The sequence below is a fragment of the Procambarus clarkii genome, chromosome 34 (assembly GCF_040958095.1).
Source record: "Procambarus clarkii isolate CNS0578487 chromosome 34, FALCON_Pclarkii_2.0, whole genome shotgun sequence".
Classification (NCBI taxonomy): Eukaryota; Metazoa; Arthropoda; class Malacostraca; order Decapoda; family Cambaridae; genus Procambarus; species Procambarus clarkii.
This window is the reverse complement of record NC_091183.1, coordinates 32,399,467-32,410,951: the sequence shown is the minus strand read 5'-3', so window position 1 is coordinate 32,410,951 and position 11,485 is coordinate 32,399,467. Positions and strand designations below refer to the sequence as shown.

At 50.3% G+C, this 11,485-nt stretch overlaps 1 protein-coding gene across 1 annotated transcript in view; it reads right to left on the bottom strand.

Annotated features, from left to right (window-relative positions):
- Window positions 1-11,485, bottom strand: part of LOC123761967 (uncharacterized) — a 165,276-nt gene that overhangs the window by 11,881 nt on the left and 141,910 nt on the right. The window contains exons 9-11 of the mRNA XM_069335687.1: window positions 10,020-10,170; window positions 2,044-2,189; window positions 249-405 (exon numbers count right to left, since the gene is read on the bottom strand). Coding sequence (XP_069191788.1) covers window positions 249-405; window positions 2,044-2,189; window positions 10,020-10,170 — 454 coding nt within the window. The remainder of the gene's footprint in view (window positions 1-248; window positions 406-2,043; window positions 2,190-10,019; window positions 10,171-11,485) is intronic.

Sequence of the window (11,485 nt, the reverse complement as noted above, 5' to 3'; positions counted from 1 at the left end):
TGTATAACACAACGCCTTCGTTCCCACCGACCATTAGGTCGGTGGGAACCTTCTGTGGTTCAGGTCAAACACATACACATACGACCCACTCAAAGCACAGTTCCTAACTCTTAAAACAGTATATATATTACATTTAATTACATTGGCTCACGGTAGATTAGATAACGTTAGGAAAGTTTTAATCTAAAAACAATGAGTTGCTGAACCATCTCTTGTGTACGAAACGCTCCCGTATCGTAACCACTGACCTATAAGGAGGATGGTAAAGAGACAGGGGCGGTCAGCGGGTCCCACCTCGTTGCTGGCCTGACACTCAGCCCTCTGAGCCCCGCTGCTGACGTTGTCAGCCTTCATCCATCCAATGGACGTCAGCCCAGTGTCCTGGTGCTGGAGGGAGGCTCGAACCTGAGGAGAAAAACGTGGGGGAAAACTTATTTGTTAAGTGATGCTGCGTTTGTTGACCTTCCAGGTGATGCTGCATCTGTCAAGGACACACAGGTTAATGAGATAAGGTGATGCTGCATTTATCAAGAACACACAGGTTAATGAGATAAGGTGATGCTGCATCTGTCAAGGACACACAGGTTAATGAGACAGGTGATGCTGCATCTATCAAGAACACACAGGTTAATGAGACAGGTGATGCTGCATCTGTCAAGAACACACAGGTTAATGAGATAGGTGATGCTGTATCTGTCAAGAACACACAGGTTAATGAGACAGGTGATGCTGCATCTGTCTTCAACCAATCAAGACACTGATCTCTCCGCCAGATGTATAAGTAAGCCACAGTTTAGACCCCACGTGAGGTGCACGTACCGTTATTTTTTTTTAGACCAGCGGTGCCTGTACCTGCAGTGGACCACGGTACAAGGTGCTCACCAAGAGAGTTAAACGTTAGTTCCGAAATGAAGTGAACTAAGCTCCCTCAAACCTACCGGAATGAGCAGAGATTTACATCTGGTGAATGATCACATCCGAGCCTCGGTGAAGCCCGCAATAAAGACTGTATTTACCAGCGTGTTAGACTATTTTTGCAAAGATATTTGGCAAATAAAACATGTTAAAAACAAATAAAACATGCTAAAGACAAATTAAACATGCTAAAACAAAAAATAATTGGTTTTAACATGTTTATCAACTGTTTTGTTGACAGTGATTTTCAGCTGGTGTGTAGGAAAACATGTGATTTAGTGGATGTAGGTAGAATACATCTACTAAATCCACTAGAATACATCCAATTTTTGCTTCTCCTCTCTCTCGCTGGAGGAGCAAAAATATATTTCTTATCCATCAGCAAATATTGAAGGAAAATGTGCTTTTGTGATGGAAATGAAGTGAAGGAACTCTTAATTGAAGCCTTTGGGTATTCACCGAAGCTAATCATCATTCATACTCAGGTCAGAGGTCAAAGGTCGTTAACTTAAAGGTCATTCAATCTCGCCAGCTTCTTCAGTCCTTGTTCAGTTCACAAAGTGTTACAATTAGTGCACCAATCATCATCTACTTTGTTTGGTATCAATCAACTCATTCATGGGGTAAAGTTATCATTAGTTATCACTCACTCTAGAGTCACCATCAACCTAGAGTCACCATCACCTTACAGTCACCATCTCCACTCACCTAATCCATCTAGGTCGATGCTTAGGAATCGTTAATATTACGGTGCTTTAATCATCACTAAAACGTCGCATTTGTAACGAATTAGTCGATTCCTTAGAAAATGCGACCTATCAGGAGAGAGAGAGAGAGAGAGAGAGAGAGAGAGAGAGAGAGAGAGAGAGAGACAGAGAGAGACAGAGAGAGACAGAGAGAGAGACAGAGAGAGAGACAGAGAGAGACAGAGAGAGACAGAGAGAGACAGAGAGACAGAGAGAGACAAAGAGAGAGAGACAGACAGAGAGAGACAGAGAGAGACAGAGACAGAGACAGAGAGAGACAGAGAGAGAGAGAGAGAGAGAGAGAGAGAGAGAGAGAGAGAGAGAGAGAGAGAGAGAGAGAGAGAGAGAGAGAGAGAGAGAGAGAGAGAGTGTGTACCCTTACCTGATGCATAGTGTTGGAGAAGATAACACTCTCCCAGGCGTAGGAGACCGGTGTTGGAGACGCCCTCACCCGACACTCCATCTCCACCTTCTCCCCCACCACCGCCAGCACCTCCCTCGCTCCCTCCCACTCGCACACGGGGGCGTCTGCGTCACCAAGGTGGTGGTGGTGGGGGGAATGATAAAAGATAAGGTAGTTAGCACAGGGTCACACTCGCTATCTTAGGAGTCGATATCTTAGTAGTTCGCTCACACTATCTTACCGCTGTCTCACACTGTCTTAGAGCTCTCTCACACTATCTTAGAGCTCTCTCACACTATCTTAGGGGCTCACTCACACTATCTTAGAGCTCTCTCACACTATCTTAGAACTCTCTCACACTATCTTAGAGCTCTCTCACACTATCTTAGAGCTCTCTCACATTATCTTAGAGCTCTCTCACACTATTTTAGAGCTCTCTCACACTATCTCAAGTCGCTCACACGTCCACTCAGAAAACCCGAGATACCAAGTAAGTAAGTAATTATCAAAAGAAGGCACCAAACCGGGAAGGCTATGTAGCACCATCAAATACGCAAAATAATCAGAGGGCGCTAAATATCACCAAGGATGCCAATACGAGAACAAAAACGCATAAGGCGAACGATATCAAAAGTATCCGAGTCACCAAGAATTCTATCGAGGGACAGGTGACCGCGAGGGGCGGTCGGAAAGCAAGACACACGCTCGTCCTGGAAGTCAGGACATTCAAGAAGGACATGCACGACCGTAAGAGGGACAATGCAACTAGGACAATAAGGAGCAGGGCGGCGCTCCATCAAGTGACCATGGGTTAAGCGAGTATGGCCAATACGCAACCTCGCCAGAGCTGTTTCCCACCGCCGGTTACGGTGGAAGGAGGACGGCCACGAGGAAACACAACATTTAAGAGTACGTAGCTTGTTACCAGTAACAGACAACCAAGAAGCCTGCCAACGGGTAAGAACTGAGGAATGGATAACTGGGTAAAAGTCGGAATACGGAATGCCTTTACGAGAGATGGGACAAGAGCGGACAGCTTCCTTAGCGGCAGCATCCGCACGCTCATTTAAAGACACACCAATATGGCTGGGAACCCAACAAAACTCAACCGACTTAAATTTACTGTGAACGAGAAACAGCCAATGCTGGATCTCGACAACTACTGGATGAACCGGATTAAAGGACCCGAGAGCCATGAGGGCACTACGAGAGTCAACAACAACCACAAAGGAGGACTGACAACGAGAAAGCAGGAGACGAAGAGCATAGAGAATAGCATAAAGTTCTGCTGTAAAGATGCTAGTCTCCGGAGGCAAGCGACACATATAAGTGCGATCAGGAAAAACAACAGAGTAGCCAACACCGTCCGCTGACTTAGACCCATCGGTGAAGACAGAAACGGAGCGGGAGTGAGAAGAAAAGTGCTCGAGGAAAAGGCGTTTTAGAACCGCAGGAGGGGTAAAAGCTTTAGTGATACGGGTCAAGGAAGTACAAAACCGCGGAAGAGGGACCCTCCACGGGGGCAAAGAAGGAACAACACGAGGAGAAACATCAGAAATATGAACGGAGAGAGAATCCTGTAGGCGAGATAACCGGACAGAAAGAGGGAGGTGGTGAAGAGGAACAGGAACCGCAGGAGGGGTAAAAGTTAAAGCACGACAGAGGCGAGAGGAAGGATGTTGCAAGGACCGCGCAAGATAGCGAAGACAGTAGCGATCACGGCGGTCCTGGAGAGACAGGAAGCCAGTGTCAACATACAAGCTAAGGATGGGAGTCGAACGAAAGGCACCAGAACTGAGGCGCAACCCAGTATGGTGCAAAGCATCAAGACGGCGAAGAGTAGAAGGAGAAGCAGACGAGTAAGCAGGGCAACCATAATCGAGCTTAGACAGGACGAGAGAGGAATGTAAAGCAAAGAGAGTGCGCCTATCTGCCCCCCAAGAAGTATGGGACAAGACCCGAAGGAGGGTAAGGGCCTTAGAGCACTCAACACGGAGGTAAGAGATATGGGGAGACCAAGACAAACGAGTGTCAAGGAATAACCCCAAAAGCTTCGCGGAATCTTTGTATTCAAGGGGATGACCATAAAGCGACAAAGAGGGACGAAGAACAACCCGTTTCCGCGTAAAAGTCATGGCACAAGTCTTAGAAGTAGAGAACTTGAAGCCATGACCTGTGGCCCAAGACGACACGGCATCAATTGCAAGTTGAAGCCGGCGTTGAAGGAGAGGCGAATCATCACCCTGACAACAAAGGGTAAGATCATCGACATAGAGAGCGGAGAAGACACCAGAAGGAAGAGAGGAAAGAAGACCATTGAGGGCAACAAGAAAAAGAGTAGTGCTCAGAACACTACCCTGGGGCACACCTTCGTATTGCTGAAAAGAGGGAGAGAGAGCGGTACCAAGGCGCACCCGAAAGGAACGACGAGAGAGGAAGCTGCGGAGAAAGAGAGGGAGATGACCACGAAGGCCAAAAGAATGAAGTTGAGAGAGGATATGATAACGCCAAGTGGTGTCGTAAGCCTTTTCTAGGTCAAAAAGGACGGCAACAACGGAGGTCTTCGCAGCAAAAGCAGTACGAATATAGACCTCCAAGTTCACCAGGACATCTGTCGTGCTGCGGCACTTGCGGAAACCAAATTGAGAAGGGGAGAGGAGGTGATGGTGTTCCAGGAACCACATCAGACGAACGTTAACCATACGTTCAAAGAGTTTGCAGACACAACTTGTGAGAGCAATAGGGCGAAAGTCCTTAGGGGAAGTACCCAGAGACCCCGGTTTGCGAACAGGGAGGACAACGGCATCGAGCCAGTCCTCAGGGACTGACGACGACTCCCAGATCCGATTATACAGACGCAGTAAATACTGAGACGTGCCCGGAGGGAGATGGCGAAGCATCTCATAATGAATACCATCGGAGCCCGCCGCCGTAGAACCGCAGAGGGCCAGGGCAGAACGAAGTTCAGAGAGAGAGAAGGGATCATTATAGGGAAGCTGAAGATGAGTGCAGAAATCTAAAGGACGAGACTCAAGGACAGGTTTACGAAGAAGGAAAGATTGGGGAAGATGAAGACCAGAGCTAACAGAAGAAAAATGGGAACCCAGTTCGGAAGCGACCTGCAACGGGTCCGCCACAAGAGTATCATGGAGGTGAAGGACCGGTGAAACATCGGGAACGAACTTACCCGCTATCTTGCGGATACGCTTCCAGATCTGGGCCAGAGGGGTCTCGGACGTAATTGATGAGACATAAGATGCCCAACATTCACGTTTAGCCGTACGGATGGCCCTACGGGCCACCGCACTCGCTTTCCGAAAGAAAAGAAAAGAATCGGTCGTCTGCCTACGGCGGTGCCTCTTCCAGGCTGCACGCTTACAGCGGACAGCCCGAGCACAGTCCGCATTCCACCAGGGAACGCACTTCCGTGGACCCCGAGAGGAAGAGCGAGGAATAGAGCGGAGGGCAGCGTTGAAGACAGTGTCATGAAAAAGGAGGAGAGCGCGAGAGAGAGGCAGAAGGGAGAGGTCAGGGAGAGCAGCACTGAGGGTAAATAGGGTCCAGTCTGCCTTAGCAAACTGCCACCTAGGGAAAGAGAGGGAAGGGCGAAAAGAGAAAAAGGAAACAAGGATGGGGAAATGATCACTTCCATGGAGGTCATCAAGAACCTGCCACGTGAAATCTAAGTAAAGAGAAGAAGAGCAGAGAGAAAGATCAAGACAAGAAAGGGTGCGAGTCCGAGAGTCCAAATGAGTGGGCTCACCAGAATTCAGAAGAGACAGGGAAGAAGAGAGGAGAAACGGCTCAAGGAGGCGACCCCGGGTATTCGTCAGAACGTCACCCCAAAGAGAATGACGACAATTGAAGTCACCCAGCAGGAGCACAGGCTCCGGCAAGGAGTCCAGGAGGTGTTTCAAATCAGGAAGAGAGAGCGGGACACTCGGGGGGAGATAAATGGAACAAACTGTGTACCATTTCCCCACAAAGATACGAGCAGCAGAACAATGGAGAGGCGAAGGAAAAAGTAAAGGAACAAAGGGAACAACAGCCCGAATCAAAAGAGCAGAAGAATTAGAAGCCCCAGCAATGGCTGGGGGGGGGGGGGGGAGAGAAAGGAATAGCCACGAAAACGACCAGGACGAGCACCAAGCATGGGCTCCTGGAGACAGACACAAAGGGGCGAAAACCGCGAAATCAGAAGTTGGAGTTCGAGGAAATTGGCGTAATAACCTCGAACGTTCCATTGAAGAATGGACAACGACGAGAAGAGAAAGGACAAAAACAGAGAACAAGGAAGAAACAAAGGCGAAAGACCAACAGAGCACGTTAAAGAACATCAGGGTCGGGATCAGGGTCAGCAAAGTCAGGGTTAGGGGGCATGGGTAAACTGAGCAAAGACGGAGGGAAGGAAACGGGAGAACAGAGCAGAGGTGGGCGGGCAGGGTCTGGAGGAGGAGGAGGAAGAGGAGGAGGCAACGGAGAGGAGCCGTCAAGGACAGCAGCAGGAGGAGGGGGAGTAGAAAGAGGGGAGTGCACCCCAGCAAGAGCAGCAACCGAAAGGGAAGCAGGGGCCAAAGAAACCTCCATAGCAGGAACAGGGGGCGCAAGCACTGAAACGGGAGGGGAAGGAGCAACAGAGCCAGAAGGAGGAGCTGAGGAAGAAAGCGAAGCCTTCTTACCCGCCGGGGAAGAGGAAGGAGAGGAGCCAGGCTTACGCTTCTGACTTAAAGAGACCGGTGTCCCAGCAACTACGTACCGGGCAACGGATTCCAGTGTCTCAACAGGAGAAGCCGAACGAGAGCACACACGACGGCCGTTAGGAGAGCGATGGACATCCGCCCGCACCGACAGGCGGTGGGGAGAGCCAATAGATGGAGGAAGAGGATGGGAAGGAGGATCGGAGGGGGACGAGGAAGAAGACACAGAAGACACGACAGACCGGGTAGAAGGAAGGGGAACCCCAGACAGAGGACCAGGAGGAGGATTCTTCGGGAGAGAACCCAAAGGAACAGAGGAGGGGGCAGTGGGCGCATCAGGGTCCAAGGCCCGGAAACGGTTGTGAGTCTGAGGAAGGCGGAAAGGACGAGGAGAGGAAGAGCGCAACACGCGAGCATAAGAGATATTAGCATAAGGCGGGAGCCGGCGAACCTGGCGCCTCGCCTCAGGAAAAGATAAACGCTCCCGGTGCTTCAGGTTGAGGACGGCTGCCTCAAGCTTGTAATGGACACACGCACGGGAGAAGGTAGGATGGGCCTCACCGCAGTTGAGGCAACGAGCCTGGGGAGAAGTGCACTCCGACTTAGAGTGACCTTCGCCACCACACAAAGGACAGAGAGAGACAGTCCCGGAGCAGCGGAGGGCACCATGCCCAAACCTCCAGCACTTGTTGCAGAGCCGAGGAGAAGGAATGTACTCCTGGACAGAGCACCTAGCACCAGCAAGAATGACAGAGGGTGGAAGGGTCCTACCATCAAAGGTAATCTTCACAACCCGGAGGGGTTGACGGCGACTACCACGAGGGGGACGAGTAAACGTGTCCACCTGGAGAATAGAATGGCCCTGGGCAGCGAGGATATGGCGAATATCGTCGTGGCAGTCGCGCAGGTCCCGAACACCGGTTGCAACATGGGGCGGGAGCAAAATAGTGCCAACACTGGCATTCAATTGAGCGTTCTTCGAGACCCGAACGGGGGTCTCGCCAAGGCAGGATAAGGCAGCCAAGCGGGAAGCAGCATCCTGAGAAGGAGCAGCAACGACACGTGTACCGAGACGAGTGGGGTTGAAAGTAATGGAGGCATCCACGGAATCAATGAGATGTCGATGAAGGGAGAAATCGTCAGGAGGCGCAGAATCAAGAGGGAGGAGATCAAAATATTTGGCCCACGAAGCGGGACCAAACAAGGCTTGATAGGTAGCAGAACTGGAAGGAATCGAGCGAGGGCGGCCGTGACGAGAACGGCGGTGAGAACCCCCAGAGAGAGAGGGGTTAAAAGGCGCAGTAGTTACAACTAGAGAAGGAGCCGCGCCAGGGGACGAGGTAGTCACCACTGGGGGCTTGGGGCTCGACCCAACCACAGAGGAGGGAGGGGAGCCAGGGGAAGGAGTCAGAGAGGCCAAAGGAGGAGCAAGGTCGGGGCCCAATGCAGCGGAGGCTACAGAGCCCGGTCTTCCAATACGGACCGACTCGGGGGCTTGGTCGCCCACCCCACGAGCCTGAAAAGGTAAGCCAGAAGCAGCCGAAACAGGGGTTATCATCTTGACGAAATTAAGAATTCACTCACGAATGAGCCCCCACACCCACCATGGAGCCACAATTAGAGGCAGGACACCCAACAAGAAGCTATCGCCGATCTTGTCGGGGCCTCCTAGGGGTGCGTCGTGAGTATACGCCCCACAAACGCCACCTTAAGAAACCGACAGTCCGTCGAGATCGGGTTCAGTGACGAAGTGGGGATTGACAATAAAAGGGTCCCCTCGCTCTCGACGTCGGGTACTGCAGTTCTACGGGTGCATGAGTATGCCTCCTCAAGCACCCGGGCGTCAAAATAGAAGAAGTCCATGGAAGAACCAGAACGAGCAAAAGGTCGGCAGGAAACGGCAAGCAGATAGGAGAAGAGGGGGGGAGAAAAACGAAACAGAAGGAAAAGGAAAAGGTGCCCAGCAGAATTGGAGAGGACGGCAGCAGGAGCACAAGGCTAGAAAAGGACAGAGGACTGTCCTAAGGAGCATCACACTCCAGCAGCCGCCCACGAAGCCCCCACACGGCGACAACGAGCTGAGCGGGGAGGGGGCCGAGATACCAAGATAACCTCCGAAGAAACCCCAGATAGTCCCCCGGACCAGTCAGATAAGCCCGGGAGCCACTCAGATAATCTCAGGGCCATTCAGTTAACCCTCGGCCCCCAAATCCTTATCCTGATCCCTTCCAAGGGCTATATAGTCGTAATGGATTGGTGATTTCTCCTGATTTCTTTCCTCTTCCCTCTGAAAGGCGTTAGGCCAATCAGACCCCGGGCCAAGCTGGAAAACGCCAGGGGCCATTCAGAAATTTTCGGGAGCATCTTAGATAATCCCCTGGTCCGCTCCCTTAATCCCCTGATCTCTAAATAATCCTCAGGTCACTGAAATAATCCCCGGTCACTCGGATAAATCCCTGGAGCTAACTCGGAAAACCCCTCCCCGGTAGCCACTCAGAATCCCCCCTCCCCCCGGGGGCCACTCAGAAAATCAACAGTAAAATACAGTATGTATTGTACTGTGTGGTGTATGGTGGTACTGGTACTGTATTGTGTGGTGTATGCACTTGCAATGAGGCTAAAGATTTGGGATGGGACGGAGGGAAAGGAATGGTGCCCAACCACTTGTGAACGTTCGGGGATTGAACGCCGACTACAAGATGCATAGCCGTCGCTCTACCGTCCAATCTAATATTAACTTAATTTTAATTTGAACAGTGTATGAGAGTGACAGCGTCTCTCTCTCTCTCTCTCTCTCTCTCTCTCTCTCTCTCTCTCTCTCTCTCTCTCTCTCTCTCTCTCTCTCTCTCTCTCTCTCTCTCTCTCTCTCTCTCTCCCCGTGGAGAGACATAGAGACAAAGAGAGAGAGGGAGTGTTGTGTTGTGTAGTGTGTGTATTATATATATATATATATATATATATATATATATATATATATATATATATATATATATATATATATATATATATATATATCAAAGGCTTTGTCTGAGCTGTCTCAAACAAGGCCTTCAGGGGGGTAAACTTCCTTCCCCCACCAGCACTAGACAAGTAGCAGTGGAAGTGGTTGGGCAGGGGCTCCCCCCCCCCCCACCACCACCACCAGACGAGTAGTGGTGGTACTGCTACCGGTGGGAGGAAGCCCTCTCAACCTCCCCCTAACCCCCCCCCAACCCCCTCCCCCCCACCCCCTTTCAGCAGGGGCAGACAGGTACTTACAATCGATGTGAAGAGCCACAGCGTTACTCTGGCCGTCCCCTTCGGGGTTCGAAGCCACACAGGTGTACAGACCCACGTCCTTGTCGCCCAGGTGCAGAAGGGTTAAATTCCAGTCGCTCCTGACCAGGTTGGACCGGAACAAGGGGCGGCCCTGTGACAGGGAGACAGCGGCGGATAACCAAAACATAGAAATTCAAGGTCAAAGACGACTTAAACAGGAATAAAACACACACACACACACACACACACACACACACACACACACACACACACACACACACTCAGGAATCTGTACACCTGTTGATTGACGGTTGAGAGGCAGGACCAAAGAGCCAGAGCTCAACCCCCGCAAACACAACTCGGTGAGTACAACTAGGTGAGTACACACACACACACATACACACACACACACACACACACACACACACACACACACACACACACACACACACACACACACACACACTGCACTCTAAGCCCACACAACATAAACCCATAAATCCTTGCTGTTGTTGATAGCATCAGAACATGTAAACCCCAGCCATTTCAAATGCAGTTCACACAGAAAAAACCAGATGAATAAATCAAATCCTTCCTAAAAAAAAAAGATCTCCTCTGAAGTCCATTTTGTTAGCGTTTGAGCTTATCCAAGATTTTATTTACTAACTCATCCTAAGGTTTATTGAGTAGCAATTTACATATCACCAAGATATCAGCAAGCATAAGAAATATTGCCGGAACAACCGTGGACATTTTCAAGAGGAAACTAGATTTATTCCTCCAAGGAGTGCCGGACCAACCGGGCTGTGGTGGGTATGTGGGCCTGCGGGCCGCTCCAAGCAACAGCCTGGTGGACCAAACTCTCACAAGTCGAGCCTGGCCTCGGGCCGGGCTTGGGGAGTAGAAGAACTCCCAGAACCCCATCAACCAGGTAACCAGGTAAGACACACACAGCGGCTAGATCATCCGTGAAGAGCGAGAAGAGAGTTGACAAGAGAGAGAGTTGACAAGAAGAGAGTTGACAAGACAGTTGACTAGAGAGAGAGAGACAGGAACGCCAGCCAAACCAAAGATAAGATTCCCGGGAAACTTGCATAATTTTTTTTGGGTTACACGCGATCTGAAACGCCCATCTCGCTCACGGTGGCTAAGTTGTGGTGGTATTCATCAACAAGTTTACGAGCTCTCAAACGCTACGAGATCGAGTATCTTAATAACAGCCATGGTTTGAGCACGCCCTCGTAACTCTTCGATTCTGGTAAAGCTGTTTATTAGATAAGATGTCGCTATGATCTCTTAAGATGTAGCTTCCAAGCCATCAGCGGGGAAACTCTTCTTTCCCGGGCTAGGCCTCGGCAAAAATTTATGCCTCTCCTTACGAAACCTGTACATCTTTGTTCATTCATGGCGTATTAGTTTGTGTTTATTAAACAGATCATCATAACAGATTTTTCGAACTCGCAAAC